At 40.6% G+C, this 27216-nt stretch overlaps 1 protein-coding gene across 1 annotated transcript; it reads right to left on the bottom strand.

The window, feature by feature from the left end:
- plcd4a (phospholipase C, delta 4a) lies at window positions 1–27216 on the bottom strand. The gene is made up of 15 exons (XM_036128254.1): window positions 27137–27216; window positions 23928–23975; window positions 23594–23752; window positions 23186–23414; window positions 22133–22262; window positions 21800–22031; window positions 21523–21724; window positions 19861–20005; window positions 16390–16542; window positions 13948–14115; window positions 6789–6945; window positions 6566–6682; window positions 3171–3349; window positions 2954–3086; window positions 1–210 (listed from the first exon to the last, which is right to left on the bottom strand). Exons 2-15 carry the CDS (start codon window positions 23950–23952, stop codon window positions 8–10), a joined length of 2232 nt encoding a protein of 743 aa, XP_035984147.1. The 5' UTR covers window positions 23953–23975; window positions 27137–27216; the 3' UTR covers window positions 1–7.

Genomic DNA, 27216 nt, shown 5'->3' on the forward strand with positions numbered 1-27216 from the left:
AGGAAAGTTAGAAGGAGGCTGTTGAAAAGGCTGTTAAAAAGGATCGTTTCAGTGGCCTACCTTGCTGCATGCAGCTTAGTGGCAGTGTAAACTGCCCCACAAAGTCATTCTTAGACGTCTTGTCAAAGTCTTCCACCACAAAGCGGACCAGAGCCAGCTCGGGTGTGTGGATCGTGAAGCGGAGGGTGTCATTCCACAGGGGGTTGAATCCTGGAAAACACATGAAACTGGTAGCTGCTGGAACACACATCAGTTCAGTCTAATCTCACGTACAGAGCCTAGTAAAAGTGTTCTGCTCAAACTTTCTAACATTTTGTTTCATTAAAACCACAAACTTCAGTGGCTTTTTAACGACTAACAAAAAGTGGTTCATCATTGTAGATTGAAAAAAAAAAGTTGATGCGGGGGGTAGTCCATTTGTAACTGGCCCCCATTATTGTGATAGCCCCCAAGTAAATTCCATCCAACTGCATTCATAAGTCAGCCAATTAGTAAACAGAGTCCAGTTGTTTGAAATGTAATCTGAGCATGAGTCCAGCTGTTCTGTTTCTGGACTCGGAGGCTTGTTAGAGAACTTTAGAGAACCAACAGCATCTTGAAGAACAAACAACCTAGCAGACAGGTAAGGGAAAAAGTTGTGGAGACGTTTAAAGCAGGGTCAGGCTCTAAAACAACATCCCAAGCTTTGAGACACCGCCCAGAGCTCTGTTCAATCCATCATCGGAACATGGAATGGACGGAGCAATGGCAGACCTATCAAGACACGGATGTCCTCCTAAACTGACAGAAGAGCCTTCATCAAAAAGCAGCCAAGAGGCCCATTTTATCTCTGGAGGAGCTGCAAAGATCCACAGCTCGGGTGGTAGAATCTGTCTTAATAGAATAGTGGGAAAAGGGAAGCCAAAATTAGTCCTGTTTGGACTTTACTACAAGCCATGCAGGTGAACCAGGAAACTTGAGAAAAAAGATGAGACCAAAACTAGACATTCTGGCCTATGTGGAAAACCTTATATGTGTAGGAAAAGAGTTAACAACATCGCCACGAAAAGCCCATCCCCAAAGCAAAATAGCCATTGGGGCTGGTTGTCTAATAACTTCCTGCTTCTTAACACAGACAAGACAGACTTTATGGTAATTGGAGCTCAGAAACGGCGACACCCACTTTTAAATCATACCCTTCAGATTGACGACCACATGATAAAATGTATGGATAAGATTAAGAATCTGGGAGTGTGGTTTGACCTGTGCTCACCTTTGAGCATCATTTGCAAGAGGTGACTAAAAGTGCCTTTTATCATCTCAGAAACAACGCAAAAATCGAAAATGTTGAGATTGTTGTCAATGCATTTGTGTCCTCATGCATTGGTAACATCAATGCCCTTTTTTCATAGAGCCCCTTTCCTATGGAATAACCTCCCTCAGGACATCAGGCAGGCAAGTTCTGTTGGTGTTTTTAGAGTTAAGTTAAAGACCGACTTGTTTACTCTCTCCTACTCGTCATAAATTTTATCTTCTGTTGGTTTTTCTGTTGTTATCTAGTTTATCTGTTGTGTTTTTATTATTATTATTATTATTATTATTATTATTATTATTATTTTATCTGTACTGTTTTTATTTGTCTTTTATGGCCTTATAATTGTTCAGCGCTTTGTATTAAGGCGCTTTATAAATAAAGTTATTATAATAAAACATGGCAGTAATATTATGGTAGCATTATGGGGGTTGCTGTTCTTCAGCAGGGACAGAGAAGCTGGTCAAAGTTAAAGGGAAGATAGATGGAGCTACATCCACTGCAATCCTGGATGAAAACCTACAGAGGCCTGATAATGGGGGGATGGGGGGGGGTTCACGTTCCAGCTGGACAACCACCTGAACATCCAGCCAGAGCTGTGATGGATTGTTTACATCAAAGCAGATTGACGTTGCAGGATCAAAGTTTAGACCTAAATCTGTCTAAGAATCTGCTGTAAATCTTGAAAACTGGTGTTCACAGATGCTCTCTGTCCATGAGATGTTTTTTTTTTATTCCAGTTCATCCTTTGTGATGGTCGATCACATATAGAAGGTAAGATGGAAGCAGGACAAAGTGTGAAGCATTTCATGGACCATGAACACCTTTATGGGATTTTGTACTTAAGCTTCTGCAAACTTGCAGTTTAGGATCTAGTGAAAGCTAGCTTGTTTACTAATTTTGCAATTAGTTTGCATGCAGGAGAAACTCAAACCGGAAAGATTCACACAAGAGCTCAATTATTTTTGTCTTTTCTGTTTTGTACAACAAATACTCTTATAACTAGTGTTGCGCCGATGCCATTTTTTGGCCCCGATACCGATATCCGATACCTGGCTGTGCAGTATTGGCCGATACCGATACCATACCGATACCATCTGTTTTATATTGATGTGTGTGTGTATATATGAAGAAATGCATACTACTTAGGGTAGTATAACTTTTTATTGCCTACCTGGAATGGGTGACAATAGTTGAATAAACTTTTGGCTCTCAAAGGCCAAAATAGTGCAACATTCGCGAAATTATAACATGTATAATAGTAGTGCAACAGTAAGACAGTAAAATTACATTAATAATTGAATAATCTCTTTTAAACCCTGAGTTTTGGCTCTCAAATGCCAAAATAGTGCAACTTTCATGAACTTATATAACATGTATAATACTAGTCGGTGGAGAGAAGGCTGCGTTCAAGTGACATACAAACATCAAAATGGTATCGGCGCCCTATTTGTTGGTACTTGCCTATACCGATACCACCATTTTAGTGCCTAGATCAGGGCCCCGTCCGATACTGGTATCGGTATCGGTGCAACACTACTTAAAACATGTCAAACCTAACAAAAAACATATATGTGATACTATTCTAATAAAAGCATAGCTCTGAATTTCTACCAATAGTGTCAAGTTAATATTAATTGTGCAGAGCTCAGTGTGTGATACCATTGTTCTCGATGTATCTGGTCTCCTGTTTGGCCTGGTCCATCAGTACTCCATGGATCTCCACTCTGACCAGAGGGTCCACTATAGAATCCTCTTTAATGTTGACTTTAGGCAGCTGCTGGCCACTTATCACCTTTAGGAGAGGTCAGCAAACCAGATGCATTTAATGCAGCATTCAGGGCGGCCCGTTAAGCCAACTTCTTGAAGTGGGCAGTACCTGGATGGTGAGGACGATGGGTCGGTAGTCATCGCGTTTCTGAGGCAGGTCGGGGTCAAACCTTTTGTCGGTGTCTCTCATGAAGCCTGGCTTCAGGACGTAGCCACAGCGGCCGTTCTGACTGAACAGACCGTCGTTTAAATCCATGCCCTCTCCGGCAGTCTGGAAGTTCAGTGCAACTATGAGGAAAATTGAGGAAATGTATCATGTTGCACGTTATAATGCTTAACAGATTACAGAAAGCTGATATAGACCAACTTACAAGGTGCAACTGGGCAGTGATGGCCAACATTTTATGGGAATTTTAAATTTTCCCCCAATGTTGGTACTTCACTGTTGTTAGATCTTTTCACCAGATTTAAAAAGATGAAAAACTGAAGTTGAAGTGTACTGTTACAAGCTAATTTAATATAGATTTATCTTTAAGCATGAGTAAAACGGTGCTGTCACTTTAAGAAACACTGAAGCCCAGTAACAGGAAGTTGTCACACAGTATGTAGGGCAAGGTAATGAGGAAGTAAATGTTTGTAGGTCCAGTTTAAGCCTGTTTGCCACGTGTGGTAGAGACTGAAGATTTGTATTCAAGTTTAGGCAGCAACATCTGCAACTTCCCATGCCTTTGGGTAGCATCGAAGGTATGTATTTGCTATTCCAGTTCTATATTTTGGGCATGGTGTACTTTGTGAAAGTATATTTTTTTCCCGATGAATTAATACTGTTGATGTGTGTTATGCAGCTGATTTGTATGTTGAACCATGTAGTTGAATGAATGTATGGAGAAATACTTGATTCATTAGATGTGGAAATGATTGAAGAGGACTCAAGATATCCTCGCTAAATAATGCATAAGATAGCCTCAAACAAGAAGAAAGTTATGGAAGCTTTTCCATCTACTGATCATGCAAACAGCTTCAAGAATCTAAATCTTGATGATGATGCATTGCCAGTACAGCACAGTCTTGGTCTTAGCTGGAACCTCCAAACGGACTGCTTCATGTTTAGAAGTTAAACCCTACTCTCGGAGAGGTGTCTTATATACCGTCAACAGCCTTTATGACCCCCTTGGGTTCGTAGCGCCAGTGACTATCCAAGGAAAGGCTATCCTGAGAGAACTCACAACTGGAAAGGGAGATTGGGACTCACCATTGCCTCAACATATGAGGCAGATCTGAGTATCATGGAGAGCCTCCCTATCTGAACTGTCTGATTTTTCTGTTCCTTGACTGTATGCAGAAACATCACCGTCAGTTGCTTCCAGAAGAGAGCTGCATGTCGTCTGCGATGCATCAACAAAAGCTATTGCTGCAGTGGCGTATTTGAGAGTCATTGATCCAGATGGCAACTGTTACGTTTGATTCATAATGGGTAAAGCTAAGCTTGCGCCTCCCCCCGAAATGACCATGCCAAGATTAGAGCTTTGTGCAGCAGTGCTTGCAGCAGAACTAGCAGAGATAGTCTCAACAGAAATGGATCTCCAACTCAACACTTTATTCTACTATTCAGACAGCAAAGTGGTCTTGGGCTACATTCACAATGAAAGCAGATGCTTTTTATGTCTTTGTCAACAACCGAGTACTACGTATTCGAAAGTCATCTTTTCCAAACCAGTGGCATTATGTGTCGACAGGTCAGAATCCTGCACACCATGCTACCCGTTCCATTGTTGCAGGGCATCTAAAGGACACAAACTGTTTGAGTGGACCAAGATTTCTGTCCAGGCCAGAACCAAATAATTGTAAGGTTGAGATCTGAACTGTAAGAACTTTGACCTTCTTAATCTGGCTTCAGACCCAGAGGTAAGGCCTGTAGTGTCCGTCTTGTCCACTGCAGCTTCCTCCACGACCCTTGGCTCTCAATGTTTCGCCAGGTTGTCTTAATGGAAGTCCCTCAATCGGGCCATGGCTCGTCCGTTACACATAGTCCGCATGTTCAAGACTGTACAGGAAAGAACCCGGTCTTGCACAGTGTAATGCCAATTCAGACAGGACGGGACAGACTGTATTTCCCATGATACAATGTGGTCAAAATGGCCACCAACTCCAATCATGCAACATGGCCCCTAAATGGCCGCCGCCCTAGCAACGAAGCGGAGAGATAATGTTACTAGGGAAAATGTATTTATTCTGGTCGCGCACGGTAATCTCCCTTCTTCTTGGCATTCCGCCAGTCAGGGAAGGCACGCAGCTGCTACTCCAAACCCCCCCACCCGCCACGTGCTCGATAACTCTTTGCTGGACCGAAGTTTAACGACGCAATTCCATTCCCTGCTCTGCTGATTATAGAACAGGAGGACGACTTAAAGAAGTACTTTTGATTTCCCTTTGATCAAAGACTGAGAGACGCTTTATCTCCCAGTGATCTAAAGAGGACCCCGCTTTTGTTTGGCCAAACAAAGCGACTGTAAGCCCGAAGGAAGAGACGAAGGAATTTCCCCTCCCTCCAGTCCTCGCTGCCGCTCTATGCCGCTCGTGCATAGTTTGTGCCAAGTTTATGGATTCAGGTTTACACTTGAGCTAGTTAAGACCAGATTTGGGATACATTGCCCTCTTGTGAGTATGTTTGCAAGTTTCATGGTGTCTAATACTCAAATGGTTCAGTGGGGACTCACAGTTGATACGTACTCTGCAAGAACAGAGGAATCTGTTCTCTCTGCCAGAGCTGCACGGACAAGAGCAAAGCTCTCTCTGGCCGGGTCATTTCGTAATTCACAAGAACTCAGGCACAGAACACCAGGAAGTCTCTACAGGTCTCTCCCACAACACCTACTTTTTTTTTTCACAGCACACAATGAAAGATATGCTTAGAATGTGTCAAGAACAAGCTGCACCAAACCATGGAGGCAGCAATCTTCATTTTTGGAGAGTATGTATACTCCTTTAGCCTTCTATGATATGGACATTGGGAGTGTAAATAACCAGCTTTGTTACGATTTGATGTTATATCGATTTGTTTGGATGATGATATGATACTTGCCGGTATCCCAAAGCTTGTAAGGATTTCTGAGCGATGCAATTGATATGATGCAATATCATCTGCCTGTCTAACACTATTGTTTATTATTGATATCAAGTCACATAAAAACAAAAATATATAAATTATTTGACTATTTTATTTCTAAGGTCGTACAGGTATCAGGGATTTAAATCAAAAACAGCATTCTTCTCATTTTGAAATAATACCAGATCACCTGTTCTGTGTAGTCTCATGCAGAAATTAAAAAATAAAGGTGTCTCCTAAAAATGGCAATGTGGATTGATATTTTCATTTTCTATCGATGTAACCAATAAGATGTTGAGACCGGCTACATAACTGACTAACCACTTTAATGAGACATAGTCAGTGATTAGAAGAGCATATTGTCTGATCAGAACCAATTATCTCTCAGTTGTAGTCACCTATTTGGCACCCGGCGTTCCACATTTCCTGGGGATTGAAATTTGAAGAGTCCGTTCGGAAGCCGGTGGGATAGACCCTGGTCAGCCGCCTCGAATTATGGTGCACAAACTCTGCCCCTGAAAAGGAAACAATCCAGCGCAATTCACAACCGAACAAAAATGAATCCATTTTGCGGACACGATATCAAATACAAAACCAAGAAAAACATTGGATGTGACTAACCAGCCTCTCGTAGGTGTTTGCGGGCTTTGGACTCTGTGAACGAGGCCACCTCGTAGAACTTTGAGTGGATGCGGGCGTGCTTAAAGCTCCTGAAGGCCACGCTCTTGCAGTAGACCACACAGTCGGACAGTTCCTTGGACAAGTGCTGCTTTGATTTCTGCCGACAAGAGAAACAAATTATAGAAATTAACCTATGAAGATGGGAGAGAGATAAACTGAAAAGAAATAGACAATAAATGCAGAAGGGAAAGAGACTCATGTGGCTTTCATCACTGCACTGCCAACAAGGAACCACATGCACGGCAAGTTTGTACAATGGTGTACAATCAGTATAATTACAGATGTTTTTGGTGATTTGGATCTGTCCTTGACTCACTGGAATTATGACATATAAAATCACTCTCCATTATTCTGTCTAGAACACATCCATCCGAATAAATACTCCAGTTTTGTCTGCAGAGAAGCAACCCATAAGCACGATACAGCCACGACCAAGTCTCAATATGGGCGCAGTGTTTTATTGTTTTCACCTAAACTTCCTCTTTAGAAATGTGGACCAATCCGGTTCGTTCGCTCTGTAACATTCTCCCTGAAAGTTCAGCAGGTCTTAGGAAGGCCCAGATGTTTTTCTGTTAAAGAAAACCCTTCTTTTTTGCAGCTTTTCTTCTTCCCTCAGACCTATGGAGAATATAGCACTGCCTTAACATACAAGGCACAGCCAGTTCAAGTTGTATCTCTTTGCAGGACCTTCAGGACCAGGCTCCTGTATTTTTTTTCCTGTTACACCCACATTTTATTCAGTTTTTCAGGATTGTCTTCCCTGTACCATGGCACATTAAGCACTTGCATCCTTGCAGAGTTTCCGTCATAGTTGTTCTTTTGTACTGTCCCACTTAAACGTTTCAAGTCGGGCAATGTAAATCAAATGCAGATTTCTAATTATAGATTTATTAAGGGATAAAAGGCATCTAAAATAACCTGTGTCATATGTATTTATTTATATAGTGATAAGATGAACTCATTCACATCGATTCATGAATGTACAGCTAAACGATGCGAGGGCATGTGTAGTGCATCAGTGGAAAGATGCGGTTTTGGGCATTAAAACACATCATGTCCATATCAATCGAAATAATATTTTAGTTGTGTGATTAATTTATTTAGAAAACATTCACCATATCATTTTAATTTGTGGGACACTGATCTTGTTGAGATCTATTCTTTGTTAGGGTCCTTAAGTTAGCCAAAAAATACTGCGGTTTCCAATCCATTGGCTGGTCCATTAACATGCCTTAGTACGTTGCATTCAGCAACAAAACAAGCAAAACTTGCAATAACTTAATTTCTGTTATGTTGTAAATTTGCCCTTGCTCTGCAGTCTCTCATTCTATTTGTTTGTCTTTTGTTTTATTTTATTTGCTGCTGGTACACCTGAATCCCCCCACTGAGGGACAATAAAAAGTATTATTTCTATTTCTGTTTTCACATATTTTAGCCGTACCTCAGTATTGAGGTTTTTTAATAGTATATACTTGATATATATTTCAAACTCACAGTACAATGAATAAAAACAGGTCATTTTAATTCTCAGATCAGGCTAAACATTCATCATCGGGCTCCATAGACATTTATGTGGTCCTCTTAGTTTGGGTAAAGCAAGAAACGGCTCTTCTCAAGACACAACCTTGACGTTATATAGACATTCTGATAACATTTTTTTCCCATTTGGGTTGAAATTTTGACACAGTTTTACTAAACAAATTAGGATATTATTGAAGACTCCATTTATCTCAAACTTTTATGTATGTTAGGGGCCACAACCCCGATGTTGAAGACCTCTTAGACACTGAAGGCTTCAGTTAGATGTTAAAGTTCATGACATTAGAAAATAGAAATAGAAAGCATGAAATAATTATGAGTTGTTTAGAAGAGCTGCCTTGAGAAAGGCTTTCGTCTGGCAGCACTTTAATTTTCAATGCTACAAGGCATTAAAAAGATAAGAATCAAGGTATGGCAATGGATCAGGTATCAAGGCCAGAAGCGCTGCGGTGGGACCAAAAGAGAGCTTTCTATCAGCTAATGCTCACATATCTCAATGAAATAGAGCCAACGTGTAAAGAAGGGTGTCAAATGTCCTCCACAACGATGTGAATGTATGACATAAACCATCCATGTAGAAACAGCCACTGTAGCAGCTGAAAAAAAACTGCAGAAACAAACACTGAAATGGATAAATCTGCATCTCAATTGCTGCCTTTAGACACAGGGAGAGTAATTAATAAAAATATATTTTTTTTCTTTGTCTTTTTTTCACTTCCCGGGACTGCCAGTAAACAAATGTGAAACTGCAGACTCCAGTATAAAGCTGAGGGCACCAACCTGGATAAGACCCGTCGTCATTATGCAGCTGAAGTTCACTTCTTTACTTACAACCTATTTAAATGTAATTCAAACAAGGATAAAATAATCACTTTGTGTCAAAATATCTAATGTTTAAAACACATTTTTAATCCTGTTTATTAAGAAAAGTGTGCGTGCTAATACGCATGCTCTGGGTCAGAACCAACGTTCCTTTGTCCATGCACAGTGCACCGCTGCCAGAAAGACTTTAGAACTCCCATGAATGCAGCCACTGAGATAAATGTGTATATTATTGTATGATGTTGTACATATGTGCAGCATTTTACAATATGTATTTAATTTCATTGTGTGAGAATACTGACGTGGTATTTGATTTGCTTATTTTATGAATGGTGGAATGAATGCCTGTAGGAACTGAGAACCTTGTGATTTAATTATGTGACTTGTCCTAATGTGAAGATTTATGTCCCAAAGTTGTTCTGGCTTTTCTATTAGACCCGTGAACGAGTTGTGCCTTATAATCAGCTCGCTGTTACTTCAGGCCAAACACGTGATAGCGTGAACTGAAAACGAATCCCATTGCGAGTGGAAGTGATACCCCCGTCGCAATGCCAAGGAGGCGTGCCGACATGGTTCCTTTCACGGGCGCTCGGATCAAACGTTCAGCACAGCGAGACCGGCGGAGCGCCTCTGTATGCATGCCTGCCTCCCCGGCTGCTTTCACATGAAAGCCAATCTGTGAGGGCATCCCTGCCCTCCGTCAACACTGTCACCTTCACCTGTCTATAAGACAGAGGCACAGCCATCTCAGCAGACACCTAAACCAAGGGCAAGGATACTTCAGAGCGTATATCAAGGATACTTCAGAGCGTACATTACCCAGAGGCTTCACCTCTGGGGAATGTACGGACATGGGTCTCGGTGTGGCAGTTCTTGCTTTTCCTGATATTTTTAACTAAACAGGAAGTGGGTACATGTCTCATACGTACCGAAAAGTGGAGACAAAAGTGTGTATATTGACTTTTTAAGAGGCTTTAAAGTCTAACTCTTGTACCGAAAAAATATCCTGAAAACCGTTGAATAACTTCCAGAACAAGGTAAACTTTGAATATTCATGTATCAAAAGTGTTCAAATTAAGTTTAAATATGAAATATCGCAAATTTTTTACACCGATTATGGTATTTCGCGTTTGAAGTGCTGCCTCCGTTTACGATCGGCCATTTCCGACAAGTGTGATATCAATTCAAGAACACAGAGAACGCGCAAATCGAACTTGCATAGAAACACACATTGTTTACGTTGTGCAACCGGTACGGCGAACCAGGATATATATGCATGTTTTCCGGGATCTTCTTTCACACACCAAATCTGCGGATCCACGTGTACTTTGAGCAAGCGATAAAAAATATTGGCGAATTAATTACAAGATAAAATGCCTTCTAGGTGCGTAGTTGGGGGCTGTAGTGTCGCTTATAGGCCTAGTGCAGACCGCGGTGAAGTTGGTTTGATATTGGACATTCAAGCTCCGCGGAGTCAGCGGGATCTAGCTCACGTTTGATCCGGTTGAAGGACTTGATTTCTGCCAGCATCTCTCAGCTGCTCCCTCCTCCCATATGCGGTGGTACAGTTAGGGACCGTCAACAAATCTGATTTGATTTTTGTTTCTCAAGAGTGCTCCGCTGACTCCGCGGAGCTTGAATGTCCAATGTCAAACCAACTTCACCGTGGTCTAGTGCAGGCCAGAAGGTATCGCTACATACTTGGCCGGTGGATCAAAAGGTCCGAAAGAAATGGGATGAATTCGTAAAAGAAACGCGAAAGGACTGGATTGCCGGCAGTGACAAAAGTGTTTTATGCAATTCACACTTCACGAGCGAGGAAAGTCGTAGTGTTAGCAGACAGTGTTATTACTGGATGCACGGTACTCGTTCTGTGTGTGACGTCACATCCCGGATCGGCCGATTGAGGAATGTTCGGGCTCATTCGCATATACAGCAAGTTTTATCGAAATGACTCCCAAAAGGCGCACATAATTCACATATAATATACATTTCTTTACTCTGGTGACTATTTGAATGCATCTGCGTTAAAATACATTTTACGTGCGACTTAGACTTTAAGAGTGCTGCCAAGATCAATGCCTGCTTTTTGTCTTTAACTTCAGTGTGTTTGTTCCCAGAGTGCTAGGCCTTTGGAGATGGAACATGGATGCCCTCTGTCCAATCTAAGGATGCACGATATATCGGCTTTAACATCGGTATCGGCCAATATGATTAATTTTTTAAAATAGCCTTATCGGTCCGATAAGTAAAACTGGGCCAATATTAACAACCATTGTTTATTTTCATCTAGTTGCTCTTTGTGCCTGTGTTTCAGGAGGGTGAGGAAATGGGGTTGGTCATTTTTTTGTTGTTGCTTTTTTCGGCCACATGCCAGTGACAATAATGCATTTCAGCCAGGATAATGTTGTTGTTTTTTAAATTCAGTTAGCATAGTTTTCAGCCTGTACATAATTATGCAAAATGTATTTATCCCAGAGATGTAAATGTGTGTGTGTGTGTGTATGTATGTATATGTGTATATATATATGTATCTATGTGTATATATATATGTATCTATGTGTGTATATATATATATATATATATATATATATATATATATATATATATATATATATATATATATACACACACGCACACATTAGTAAATATTGGTTATCGTACAGCAATAGCCACAGCAATATTAATATCAGGTGTCGATATCGGCCCAGATTTTCATATCGGTGCATCCCTAGTCCAGTCCTTTAGTCAGGCTCACATACCAGTGATTTGAAATCTGAAATCTCATTGCAGATTAGTAATGCTGGTAAGTGACCTGGCTAGCTCTCCATCATATAATCAGAGGGCGCTTGAATGAAATGGGAATCCGCCTGTGAGGACACTAGCTGCTTCAGGGTAGGGTGTCCTGACTTCTTTTATGCACGTTTTTGTTAATATTTTTTAAGTAGAACAAGGGTCATATTATGGTTGAAGAACATCTGAATCACTTTCTTTCCCAGACATAAAAAGATAAGAACATTTCTAAATAAAGATATCAAATGGAGTATCTGTTCTTCACTACTGTAGTTGTTTTTTAAAGGAGAAGCCATCTTTTCGACCCTTCCAAAAAGGTTATTCATATTTAGTCTTATTCAAATTGTCTTGTAATGAACTGAAACATAAAATATGTTAAGGAGGCCTGCAGAGTGGAAGATTTTTATTTGGTTTAAGTCTGGAAAGATTAGGGTGCCTGTTATTAGTTATGATGTTTTCATAGCTGAATGGTTTGCTTGTCATTGGTCCTTTTCTGGGCGTATGTCACCGAGAACAGAGTAATTCTGGTTCTGGCCCTGCGGGCCACCATTGTGCAAGCGGATCACCTTATGCAACAGCTTGGCTGTGTGTTCTCTGCCTTTCAAACCTTTTTTATTTTTCATGAAGGGATAGGGAGGGACTAGCCCAGTGTGGTTGTCCATCCCGTGTGTCGCTGTAATGCCCTGGGATAGCCTGGCGACCTGTTCAGAGTAAACCCCACATCTTTGGCAGTGGCTTCTGGAGATAATCACCTTTCAACTAAATGTTAAGTTGTGATAAGTACTTTTTCAATGAAAACATTTTATAATAAACACGTTAAATAACCAAATAAATAAAAGATCGCAAAGAAGCTTTGGTTAAATCTAAGACATAAAATTTTCTGCTTGTCTATGTTTTACTTTTATTTTGGAAATTCATGAAAGTGCTGCGGCCCCCTTGCAACAGTGTCACATCCCTTGAACATTTCCTAATTTTTTCGTTTTCCACAAATTTCAGCACTGTTAGTGTTGACGTGAATGTGATAGCCCAACACAAAGCAGTGCATATTCATGGTTTTAGCAGATTTTGCAAATGAAAAGGTCTAAAGTGAGGGATGTAATATATACATCCCCCAATACTTCCTCCAATTTGATTTCCGACTGGGAAGTCCAATTTTTGGTGCAGTTCAACTTTTTCTACTTTTTTTTCCCAACTTTTTTCCAACTTGGAAGTCATAATTTCTGAGTTCTGACTGCATTAGTCTCCCTCTCTCAGCTTCCCTGCTTTCATTCAGCCACAGCCATTCCACATCTCCTGTGATTAGCTCATCTGGTTCCCTTATCATCTTGCACCCCTGACTCAGAATTTCAGGTCTTGGTTTTTCATTGTTCATTGTTGGGTTCCTTTGTTGTACTGTCTGTTACTCTGCCTTTGCCCATAACCTGTTCTTCCTGTGATTCCCTGTACATGTCCTTATTATATCATTATTAGAGAGCTCTGAGTGCCACAGTGAGTGTCAGCTTTTGGGTCCTTCTCATACCACAGCATAGCAGGTTTGCTGTTGCAACAGACAACTGTGGGGACCCCCAACAGCTACAAAATATATGTACAATTAGTTCTACATGTGTCAGTGTTTTATTTCATTCTTGTTTGTGGATACAGTGAATGTCCTCAATGAGAACTAAAATGAAAGAAAGCATTGAAATAATCCAGAAAATATAATGGGTCAGACAGCAATCAATTATTTTGATGCCTTTAATCAAACTGGAGTGTCTCTATTGAGGATGACCTTAATTTATTAAAAAAAAAGGTTAATTCATTCATCACAGCCCACTTCCTGATTTAAATGTCATCAACGGCTTAAAAACCAATAAAACTGATGGATTTGTGGGTAGATCACTCGGGGTTATCAGACTGTGTAATAGGCAGTTTGGGTTTAAGACGTTGAACATCTAAGCAAACTCACCTTTATTATGCGGCGGATGCTCTCACGATGTAGATTATCTTCATCTATTTCTGCCACCTCGTCTTCCTCACTGACCTCTCCTGTTAGAGACTCCTCCATGGTCCCATTGAAGCTTTCCTCTAAACCACCAATTTTTTTTGCCTTCAGAAGAATCTTCCCCTTGAGTTCCTAAGAAAGATCAAATAGAAGAGACTCAGAATTATTTGTGTTAATTTCAAATTACATATGAAATCAACATTTTTTAAAATTTTAAAACATTTAAACATTTAAAAATATATATATTTTTGAAGTGAGATAGTGGTGGAAAATAGTTGGGGGGACAGTTTTAAATATTAACAGGACAACATGACCCAAGAAACTGACAAAACTCCCACGATTTGCTGCCTCAACCTCTCTGATATCAAGCTGAAGCATCGTACTGTGACTACAGCAGGGCTGTTATCAGCTCCTGCTGAACACCAGACGGAATAAAACTCATAGCACTTCCATGACAAAACATCCTGAAACATTCTTCCACAGAACTGATTTCAATGAGGTGACCAGTTTTACCAAAACCTCAGTCTCAGATTCTCAGATTCAAGCGGACCAAAAGAAGCAAAACGACGGTTAACACGCTTTTAAGCATCTTCTGAAACAAAGATGGCTGGAACAAGAGTGGGAGAGCACAAGTTTGTCACCTATTGACCAGGAGGAGTTAAACATGCAGCTGTCCCCTTTTAAAGGGGCAAATCGTGCTTTTTAATGTTTTCTTTTTCACATTGTAATCATTCAGTTGAGATCTATATAAAGTGGAAGTTCAATAAATTCCTTGTTATTGTTGCCCACCAGCCCCTCTTTTACCCCTGTTCTGAGGTGCGTCTGAGAGCAACTCGTTTTGGTGCTGTCTCTTTAAATCTGAAGGATGGCACTTCACACCCTGTCCCCCTCCAGGTTGCAAAGCGTTCCACTCCACCCTGTTCAACCATTTTTATAGTATGCTGGGGGATGGTGTAATGAACGACCAATGACTTAACCACTTGTAACTTCGGCATCCTTGAGCTTGGACTACAAAGTGACTCCTAAAAATAAAAATGGCGGATTCACAAAATCGCTAGGCCAGAAGTTCCTGTTCTATGGCAAATACTCTAACATTATCTTTTCAAAAAAATTAAACGGAGCATAATAGAGAACAGAGAAACCAGAACAGCTTTACAAACAGGACATAAAGATATCTGTGCAGCTCCTGGACAGACTACATTCAGCTTTTCTACACTCTTTCAGACTGCAAGTACAGAAGATAATGTATTTAAGGGCTACAAAAGTGGATTTTGCAGGACATGTCCCGTTTAAAGGATCTTGTATAATAGCCTCGTGAGACCATCCTGATCTCGCGAGCTTTCAAGGTTTCACTCGCAGATCAGTCTGGCTACTCTCCGTTAAAGAAAATTTGGAGCCGTTCACCAAACGAACGTCCAATCAGCGTTGGCTTTGAGGCGGGTTGAGGTGTGACGCAACGAGAAGCGCGACAGTTCAGTCTGAAGAACATGGCGGCTTCAGCCGATGAAACTAGCGTTAGCGTGGCTATCAAGCAAGTTTTATCGGAATTACAGAGTATTTCTTTGCTGAGCTAACAAGCCTTTACCTGCAGCAGCAAGAGTAGCTTGGCTTGTGGTTGTGTTTTCGTCGTCGCTCGTAACAGAGCGACGAGGAAGCATGTTGACGAGTACGTCATATGCTTCGTTGATCTGATTTTTTTATTTGGCCCGTCTATCACCAACATAGGCCAATCAGCTAACCAGTATTTTCGCCCCTTCCCAAAATTACTTCAACGGAAGGTTTCCAGATGGATATGCGGAGCAAATCCATCTGGCGGAGTCAGGTAACTTATATAATGCCATGCATTCAGAACAGCACTAACGTCAAACAGCCAGTTGCTCTTAGATGTTCTGATGTCCAATCAGTAAAGAAGACCTTCACTGTTGGATCCCCACACTGTGGAATAATATACTGATCCATATGAAAGCTGCTCATAATCTCCAAACTGTTTTTAAGGCCCACTTCTACTCTTTGGCTTTTGAATAAATAGAGCATGATATCTTGCCTGCTGTATTTCTATCTTTTTAAGTTCATTATTTTATTGATATCTCGCTCTTTTTAGCCATCACTTATTTTGTTCTCAACATGGAGCACTATGGTGCAACTTGTTTGTGGTAAAGTACTTGAAGGACTTTGATGTTGAAATGAAAACAGAACAGAAACACACAGCCCACTGCACAGGCTGACACAAGTAAGCTCCATGTCAGCGTCATCGGATGTGCGCATTTTTCCAAGACAAGATGCGACGGCATGTGCACCATCCTGATGCAACAAAAATAAAACGCTGTTGAGGAACATTTAAACTCCAATTCCCAGAAATGTTCTTAAAAGAAATGCACCATTAAAGAGCACTGCTGCATGGCTCACCTCAGGAGATGGCAGCCCTACGGGGGCCCTGCCATCCAACATGCCTTTAAGCAACTTGTCACCAAGAACGTGCTTGAGGTGTTGGGCCATGACTCGCTGCTGGTCGACGCTGCAGTGGTTCTCGATTGAAAGGATTACTGGATACTCCGACACCTGTTGGAGGGAAAGCATGGGGCAATATAGTGTGAGAAACAGATCTATTAGGAATCTGATAGACCTGTTGCCGTGCAGTTACGAGTTTTCCCAAGCTGCAGCGAACAAGAACTAGTTCTAAATTCAGTTCAACTTATCTCATGAGTTGATCATATTTTGTCTTTAATGAGTAAAACAAATATAGATGGAGGTCATGATGTCGTTCACAAATTAGGATATGGATCAAGGCATTGTTCGGCATCCGTTTTAAGCCATCTTGCTATCTTTGCTCACTAAAACTATTTTATAACTGCTCATTTCCCAAAACAGCTGGTCCCATTCACATAAGTTAATAGCTTAAACATACACTTTTGACTAAAAGGTGTTCCACTGAGATTTGGTTTGTAACTGCGGTCACTTTAAACCCACCCCAATGTTCCCGTTTAATAAAATAAGGATTCTGTTTACAGCAATTAGCTAACAAAATGTTATATTGCTCTCTCCTTTTCCTCTCCTCTATTTTTATCACATTTTCTCCCTTTTAGTATTTTGGCTAATCTTTTTCTCCTCCCTTTTTTTCCTCTTCTATCTTTCCGTTTTTGTGTTCAGTGAACATGAAATGGTCCCAAAATAAAAACTAATACAGCTTCTTGCATATATAAATCAAGCGGATCACTATGGCGAAAGCAGTAAGACTCCACTTGTGAATGTAAATCTGTTGGGCTTTTTTTTTTTTGGCATTAAGACATCAATTCTTTATGTTACACTGCCAGATAGGACATGTTAAAAATAGAAAAAAAAAAAAAAAAAAAAGAAACAAGTCCAGTACCAGTATGGACTGAAAGGATACCCAGAGAGGAAGAAGCCATTACTCCAACAGCAACCCAAAAGCCACCTTCATTTTGCGTAACATTTCCTGTGATCTGATTAAAAAATGAATAAATAAATAAATATGACCAGCATTAAAATACTGTATAAATACCTTGGTCTTGACCTGGACAACAGACTAGACTGGACTTCATTAGACTATACTTCTTGAGGAAGCTTTGGCCCAACATGCCTGTTGTGGAGAGTGTGGTCTCTTCTGACTTCATCTGTTAGGTTTGGAGAATCATAGCCAGTATCTTAAAAGAGCTCAGCAAGCTGGTATATAAGGAAGCTGGGTGGCTCAGTGCATGTAGATTGCAGTCTGCAGAGATATTTGAAGAGGCCAGAATGAGGGACAGCTTTTATATATCTGACACCATGGTTCTCAACCAGACATAGGTGGATTGCTCCCAGCAGTTGGATAGTGGGTTGGGGCCTTGCCTTCAGTAATGTGGGCAATACACTTCTCCGTCTTGGTAAAGAAAAAGCTGACCGGGGAAAAGCAAAGCTTCTTCATTACCATTCAGTCTCGTATCGCATCTCACCTTTGGTCATGAGACATGGGTCATGACCGAAAGAACGGATCCTGGACAAGTGGAAAACAATGGATGGAGGGATGCGTGTGAGTAAGAGAACCACTGACGTTCTGCGGTACAGACTTCCTGTTTTCACTGATAAAGAGCCAGTCATTATGGCATGCCTGACTGGCTGAATCAGCAGGAGCAGGGGCCTTTAGTTATGATTAACTCTGGCAATTATTATATGAATATTTAAGGGCACTTCCAGACCCAAGCTAGTTTGCAAAAATTTTGGCCCATTCCTCATGACAGAACTAGCGTGACTGGGTCGCCAACTCACTGACACCGTTTCAGCTCTGCCCACACATTTTCTGCAGGACTGATATAACAGAGCCTTGTGGTGGTCACTCAAATACATGAACATTGTTGTTGCAAATGTCCCCATTTCCAACAGTAGAAAGAATCAACGTTACTATGAGCTTGTTTGAAAGTAAATAAAACCACAGAGTGATGGAAACTAAATAGCTGATCATCAGAGGCATGCCATCTGTTTTACCTGAGTTTAGCAAACTGAAACAACTCATATAATATGTAACATCAAATATTCATATCAGTGGGATTTAAAGCTTTGCTATTGCAGAATAATAGTCTAGAATTTTCACAACAGACTCTTTTAATGTCTGGTGCTTCTACGTGGAGTTACCTTGGGTTGAGCCTTCCGGCTGTTTCAATCCACCAGATCAGCTGTGGTTCATCGGTCCTCTCTAGCTCTGCCAAGAACGAAGTTTACTTTTAGATTTTGCACCAGATTGTCAGCTGTTGATTAGCATGGACGATGGTTTGCTCCTGTCCTTCCCAGGCTTCAGAGTTTTAGGAAAGTTAGCCCGGTAGACTCACAATTAGCCGATCCTCCAAAGAAGCTGTTTGATGCAGCCTGCGTGGCCTACCACCACCCATAGGATGTTTACATTTCGACAAGCTCATGTTTAAGATGTCTTTCTACAACTGGGCAAGGGAAGTCTTACTGGATATAACTTTGGGGAAGCTAAGTTCAAAATATATGATAAAAGTTAAGATGGCTTTTTTTGTAACATCTTTAGAAAATTTCCCCCTGGATTAGATTTAGAAGGATTTTTCATGTGGGCTGCACAGTGGGTCAGCAAGAAGATCCTAGGTGCAAATCCTGGCCTGGGGGCTTTCTGCATGGAGTTTGCATGTTCTCACTGTGCATGCATGGCTTCCTCCCACGGCCCCAAAAAACATGACTATTATGTTGATAGCTGTCTTTGAGTTACCTTTAGGTGTGAGTGTGTGTGCATTGTTGTGTGTCTCTATGTTGCCCTGTAATTGACTGGCAGCATGTCCAGGGTCTACCCCAACTCTCGCCCAATGACCACTGGAGATAAGCACCAGCGACTCCCTTTAAAGATCCTCTATCCGATTCAAGTCAGAACTCTCAGTAGACCACTTCAAAATATTAACATCACTCCTTTTAAAGGAAAAATCTTGGTCAAACTCAAAGAGTACTTTAAACCACAATCTACCAGGAGTCATTTCAGGGTTAACTATATAATTTCTCTGAAATCTTGAGAATTACAGTACCTCATGCCGCAGAACTGTTCGACCTGTTCTACGATTTCATGGCAGTCTGGCTTAGATGAAGATCACATTGCATTTGCTACATCATTAAATGCACTAAAAAGCAATGCTGGAGCTTCACTTAGAGCTGTACTCTAAGCTTCACTTAGAGCTGTGTATGTTGCCACACCAAAGACCTACAAAACAGATACACCCTAGTGGGAAGGAGATTTATAATCTGGAGCTAGGAGTTTAAAAAAAAAAAACTAAAAATCAATAACCTGGCAATACTGTAGTTTTATGTACAAGTTTCAGCCCAGCATCATTTCTGTCAAATCTTTGCATTAAAGACATTAAATGACACAGATGATGCTACCTTGAAGGCATATTTTCCCACAGCATTGACCACATCCTTGAAGAGGATCTTTGAGGTGAACGTATGTCCATGATAGACGATGGGTTCTCCGCTGGCACCATCCCAACAGTCCACTTCAACGCACCGGCAGCCGCGATTAAGAGCCCTAAATGGTGAAGACAAATCCATCTTTCATCCACTCGTCTAGGTTGGGTAGCCAAAAAAAAACATAAAACATCGCTTTAGAGCTTATCTCTTAGGTTAATCCCAATATTTGAGTAATGAAAGAGAATTAATCACTCTGGAGCATTTAGACGTCAGAGCTTTCATTAAAATTGTGGACAATTAAGGTTAAAGACAGGTAAGGTCACTGCAGATCTCCTTACCACTGAATCAACGAGCATGTACTCCGCTCTGCTCGGGGAAAATGATTTTCCAAATAAAATTGGCAAGTATAAATCTTTGTACCATATTCTAAAATAGTATGGTTGCACTCACAGATTGAGTTTAGTTTCCAGATTTAAATAATAATTTTGAGGAAACTAAGATGACCCACATTTGTTTTAACTACGCCAAATCTTTGGTCAATGTAAAAAGATCCACATCACATTGGGTGTAGGAAGTAGGATCAAATGCAATCCAGATGCCTTAAAGCTATAGTTGGTAATTCTGTTCAGAAACACTTTTCGTTACACTGGGTGAAATAGTCCTAGTAGAGTAGTCAATACATTATGCATTCAGAAAAAGGAGACAAAATCAGTCCTCTGTGAGAGCTACAGGCCTGTAAAAACACTGACCAATCCCTGCCATTCAGTCCAAAGGGCAGGGATTGGTCAGTGGATCGGTCCTGCACACGCCCCCCTCTGTCTCTCAAGCTCCGGGGGTATCACCATATCTATTGGTTTTCCCACAGGCCAATCACTGTGACGCACTCACACACCCCCAATGTGCGTGAACATTCCTTGCTAGCTACTACAAACTGGCTGCGCATGAGCACTTCTAGTGTTTATATATCCAGTTAGCTTGGGTGTTAGCCATTCATTGTAGCTCTGCTGTTCTCACTGTATACTTTGAAAATGGCTGAGAGTTGTAAGAAGAAAAAAAAACAGCTTCTCATTAAATGTTTATGAGAAAAGAGGAAGGCCTCAGAAGAAAGAAATAAGACGAGAGTGGACTTGGGAGATTTTTTTTGTTTCACGCGATCTCCCTAAGGAGAGGAAGACCAGGTAAGATGGTCTTGCGCATGCATGTTGTTTAAAAAGACACTTGGGTATTTCTTACCTAGATTTCTGGAAAAATCGTCTACATTTAAACTGGGAATAGCTTTTTACTAAGGCCCCGATGGGAAGCTTCAAAGCGAACACTAACTTCACCGTCATTAGCTATATATATATATATATATATATATATATATATATATATATATATATATATATATATATATATATATATATATATATATATATATACAACCAGATGTTAGGCAGAAAGCTTCCACATCCTTACCTTATACTATCTTTTTCGATTGATACAAAAACAGAGAGCCTTTCATTAGGTACACTTCAGTTTAGAAATATTGTGAAATTTCAATATCTTAACTCCCAGTGTTAGCAACTTACGCTTTATTCAACTTTCCCACATTCCAACTCTACGTATTGCACAAATTATCTCATGTAGAGCTACCTGATGTACCCTTCCACGCTGCTTTGTCCTCTGAGCTGGTCCTCCATCAGATATGTGTTGTGGGAGGAAGAGATGAAGTAATGGCACAGCGGCTGGCTCATGTCTTGAAAGATGCCCCTGCACTGCGGGCTGAAGATAGAGCCCTCAGCTGAGCCGAGGTACATCAAGAAGCCATCAAATGTCATAGCCTTGAGTAGCTTGGCTGGAATGCAACAAGAATTGATGAGGTCAGCGATTGCGAGACAAAGGCAACTCACAAATTTTCCTGACTACGTACCTGTGTCTGACGGCTCATAGCGATCGATGAGCTCCTGAGCACGGTGCTGGATATCATGCCCCTCCAACTGCTCCTCTCTCAGGAAGTTCTCCAGGTCACTCTGGGATAGCTTTTGACCATCAGATGAGTACTCCTGGAAGATTTTCAAAATGTCTTCTCTCTGGGTCAACATCTTGTAGAACAAGACAAACTCATCGCCTTCCAGGGCACCGGTCTGGGATTTATCTGCCATCTGATGCAAACAAGAAAATGAGCAAAGTTGCGGCCCTGGAGTGACCGTCACAATCACACATCTGTTTTGTTTGGTTTTTTTAAAAAAAAAAAGGATCTCACTGTGAAGAGACGATGGGCGTGGTGTTCGTTCATGTCCACATTCATCATTCTCAGGAGATCTCGCACTTCCTTGAAGTTCATCCTGCCATCGTTGTTCTTGTCGGCCTTCTTGAACCAATCACCTATCCATCTGGGAACAGCGCTTAAGGAAGCAACAGTCTGCTGTGGTTTTGTGCTGAAAGTTGGGAAAATTGAATGACAACCATTGACAAGTCACTCTTGAATCTACATTAGGTATTAACCTTGGTAAGGAGATGCACAGTATCGCCAAGATTATTGAGAAGCTTGCCTTTACACCCCATTTGTGAGAATATGTGAGGTCAGAGCGCCGGTCCAATAAGAAGGCCCCGTATTTCCACAATGTTTTAATTCATCAAATGAGGAATTGCTGTTTGGTTGAGGTCAGGACTCTTCACAGGCCCGTCAAGTTCCTCCCCAACAAACTCCCTTTTAGCCTTTACTTTGTCCACCCATGCACAGTTGCATTACAACAGGAAGGAGCCATCCCATAATCGTTCCACCACAGTAAGGAGCATGAAATTGTCCAAAACGTCTTGGAATACTTCAGCATTTACATGCATTTTTACGGGAAATAAAGGACAAAGAGCTACCCCTGCAAGACGACCCCACTCCATAATTCCCCCTTCTACCAAACTGCACTTGGTATATTCCAGTCAGGCAACTACCATGATCCTGGCAGCCACTAAACTATGACTCATCTATCAGATTTCTGGACAGACAGGTGAGATTATCACTGGAGAGGACATGTCTCCACTGCTCTCGAGTCTAGTTTTGACAACCGTTGAATCACTGCATGCTGTGCTTTGCATTGTACTTGATGATAGGGACTTTGGATGTAGCTGCTCCACCAGGATCAGGATCCCATCACAGTTCAATGATTGAATTCAATTAACCCCTGAAAGCGACCCAGTATTTCACAAATGTGTTATTTGGTGATGGTGTACTTTTGGCAATATAGTCCACATTGGACCAAAACTAGCAAACTCTATTAAAAATGGATGCACATGAAAGCAAACCCTGAATAGAGGATACTGGTCAAGTTTTTCCCTCTCCCCCATGTTCTCCAGGTTCTCAATCAGCTTCCTGATGCCCTTGATCCAGGACTGGGCCTCCTCAGCTGACTCGGCCACCAGGTCCAGGTTTCCCCTGCGACCACGGAACACCACCGTGAAGCATCGGTTGGCAGGGAACTCATCTGCGATGCTGAGCAGTACTTCGCTTTGATGGCCCTCTCGGACTACCTCCACATCACTCACAGAAACTGCACACAAAAGCAGGGCAAAAGTAAGAGCGCAAATCAGGGTTTCCTTTTCATCAAGATCCAAAACTGTGACTGGTGATTACCCCCAGAATAATACAAACCCTTGAAAATAGATCACGCAAGACAGAGATTGCCTTTCATGCAGACTTCTACAACATAGAGAAACATTGAGCTCTTACAGGTGGAGTGGACTTTGCCAGCCTTCTTGGACTTGTACCAGATGGTCATGCAGTCATCCTGTAGCTTGAAGTATCGTTGCTTTTTCCAAGTACGAGACTTAATTTTCCTCATCACTGTCCCCACCAACATCGACTGAAGGTTTTCATCCCCCTGAATACCTGAGGAGAAAAATAAAATACAAAAAATATAAGATGTTCAGATGAATAGCCGTTACTCCAGATCCGACCTTTGTTTTTTTTTATTTTTTCAGCAATCAAAATCAGTAAAATGTATCCTTATTGCCATCACCTATTAGGATCATATGAGAAAAGAAAATAGTTTGACGTGACTTACGGAGGCCACTCCCTGTGGAAGCCATTTCCTGCTGTCTTACAAAGCCATCTAGGTAGGAAAACACAACAGGCAGCGATAAAACTGTCAGAGTGTATAAATGTAGTTTTGTCAAACATTTTATAGGGTTAGCTAATGAATTATAATCAGATAATAAATGAGATTTATATATTCCCATTTTTATATAAGACCAAAGTTGTTACCGGTGTATGTACTAAAATATGGAAATGCACCCTTAAAGGAGCCATATCATAGTTTTTAATGTCTTCCTTTTCACATTGAGATCATTCAGCTGTGGTCAATATAAAGTAGAACTGCACGGCTTTGGTCAGAACTGCTTTTTATTGTTGCTCCACAGACTGTGTATTACCCCTTTCCTGAGATGTGTCTGAGAGCAACTCGTTTTAGTGCTGTCTCTTTAAATCTAGAGGAGGCACTTCAAACTCCGCCCCCTCTCCTGGTTGCAGAGTATTCCACTCTACCCCATTTAGCCATATTGGTAGTTTGCTGGGGGACAATATAATCAATAGTGTGGGTTAATACACCCAACATCCGAAAACTTTCATTTATCCACTTGTAGCTTCAGCATCCTTGAGCATTATGCTCCAACATTTATACATGGCCTCATCTACCTGAGGGGTACCATTCCAGAAGTCTTGTGTTTTGTATAGACGCGTGCTTTGAATTGTATCTTCTTCTTTTTAAGGACAATTTGCTTTCTCCCTGTTCAGTGTTTTTTCTGTCCTTTACCATTTGTCATATTAAAGTTTCAAAGATAAAAGCCAGCATTATATGTAAGCAGGTCCTACCGTTGTAATGCTAATTATTTAGAAATGTGTGTATGTATAAATTTCACATACACAAGTGCACTCTCACAAACACCCACAGGTGCTGGCTTCCAGGTACTAAGTGTTCACTTCTATATAGAAAGCCCGTAATTTATTTATTTTTTAATTTTTTTTTTACTTTCTTTTCTCAGGTATTACATTATACATGTCAGTTTAAAGAATAATACATATGATGTAGCAATGGTATCAAGGTGTTACTCTATTGTATCTGTTACACTAATTCCGTTGGTTGTGCTGTTCTTTTTACATCTCTTTTTCCAGGTGATGAAGCAGATGGAAGACGTTTCATCATTCTTTCCCTTTTATCTCTTCTTTCTTTTACCTCTTCTCTTTCTTTTTTTTTCCTCTTCTTGTTCTTCCTTTACTCTCCTACTTTCCCATTGTAGTGTCCACATAATTTGAAATTCTCCCTGCAGGAATCACAATAAAACTATTTACATGCATAAATCAAGCGGAGCACTATGGTGAAAGCTGATTGCTCCACTTGTGAAAGTAAAATCTGTCGAACTTTATTTGGCATTAAGACATTCTTATTGCCACATTGCTAAACAGGACACTGGAAAAAAAATGTGTTTATGTGACAGAAAACCCAATTAATCTATCAGATTCCTAATTTTACAGTGGAAGTTTGTTTTTATCTAAAGTGACTGAAAATAATATCTTGAGCAGTTTCAAGGTTCTGTCCAAATTATGGGCTAAACCTGTTTCATTTCCATATTCAAAGACTCATAGGCTGCTTGTGTTTGTTGGCAGCCTTCCTGTCGTCATTCCAAATCACCCTTCCAAACAGCGATGCACCTTCAGTCTTTTTCTAATCACCGTGTCATGACCTTTAACCTTTAACCTGCGAACTAAGGCCTGCAGACTCTGAGACAGTTTTTATTTTTATTTAAGCCGGTGTCCCATGACATAGTGGGAATCTTGCATTTTGCTGTCCCACCTCTGCATGTTTCAGTGTCGTCACATTTGATGACTGGTAAAGAAGACAATAGCAGTGTGATTATTCCGCTTGCGCCTCATTGGGTCACTGTTAAAGCTGATCTGGATGCTGCTTTGCTTCTCCATTGTGTTTCCCCACATTCACTGCTGTCCTCCGGTCTTTTTGAAAAGCTGCCTAAGCCGACTAATCTTCCCAAATCCCTGCTACCTTCCCTCCTGACCTCCACAGCGGCACCCGGTCCTCTCTGCAAGCCAAATCAGCAGCATGATCTCAACTGAAACACGGTCACGGAGTTGCATGCAGAGGTGTAGAGCCTACCATCACGGAGTCCAGCTGAGTTGTAAATGACAATATGGCATTCCACTGTGGCATTATTAAAATCAACATTTGATGCATGGGTTTGAATTTCTTGTAATTTTGCTCTAATCCATGCATGGTCACATATATACTTCAACCACATGATATATTGGACTTAATTCAATGTAAGGAGAAGGGATGCCCCATTTTTTTCTAGTCATTTTACATATCAGCTATACAGGAATACATGCATCTACATAAGTAACGTCAACGTGGACTGAGAGGGTACAAACCAGGAAAGAATCCCCTGCTCCAAAGTCAACAATATTCAAGTTCAATGGAAAGCTGCTGCAGTCTACATGGATGGAAGGTCCAAATGCCTTCTGAGGAAAAGGTTTATGTTCCGATGAAAGTAACATTTAGTTATCTATCTATCTATCTATCTATCTATCTATCTATCTATCTATCTATCTATCTATCTATCTATCTATCTATCTATCTATCTATCTATCTATCTATCTATCTGATATATAATATATAATATATATATATATATAATATATTATATACTCTATATAGATTATCTATAATCTATTCTATATAATAATATTAATATATAATCTATAGATATATATAGATATATATATCTATATAATATATATATCTTCATATATATAATATCTATATAATCTATTAATATATATATATATATATATATATATATATATATATATATATATATATATATATATATATATATATATATATGCACCTGATGACTGCATGGATATTTCTGACCACAACTGTAAATCTTTACCCCAAATTATTGGCCTAAATATTCTACTCAGCTGGTGCTTCTAGCTGAAAACATTGCTGAACGCAACACACATCAACTCTGATTTCACTCCCAGTTTAATCGTATCTCTCCAAAGCGAGAAAAACCCAATTTGACTTTCAATTTGATAAATGAAATCAGAAGTCCATTCGTCCAAACTGAAACTTGTTTGGGACAATAATGGACAGGGCAATATGCAGTCCAGCAAGTCTTTGTATAGTTGTAGAAAAAAAGCAGAATAGAGAGTTTAAAGAGTGAGGAGAAATGTTAGGAGGCTGAAGGTGTATCTGACCTGATGGATGATGGTTCCTAAGTCCTGGTGGCTGACCATGTGGATCTGCTGCTGTCCCTCTGCACTGTGCGCTGCAGGGA

The sequence above is a fragment of the Fundulus heteroclitus genome, chromosome 24 (genome assembly GCF_011125445.2).
Source record: "Fundulus heteroclitus isolate FHET01 chromosome 24, MU-UCD_Fhet_4.1, whole genome shotgun sequence".
NCBI classification, from domain to species: Eukaryota; Metazoa; Chordata; class Actinopteri; order Cyprinodontiformes; family Fundulidae; genus Fundulus; species Fundulus heteroclitus.

Bases quoted from the DNA above. Each gene is read 5' to 3' on its own strand.
- plcd4a (XM_036128254.1), bottom strand. From the start codon at position 23,952: ATGGCTTCCACAGGGAGTGGCCTCC. The intron at 21,725-21,799 runs GTACGTAGTCAG...GTTGCATTCCAG, and splicing joins CTATGAGCCGTCAGACACAG to CCAAGCTACTCAAGGCTATG. The intron at 6,683-6,788 runs GTTAGTCACATC...TTTCCTTTTCAG, and splicing joins CAAACACCTACGAGAGGCTG to GGGCAGAGTTTGTGCACCAT.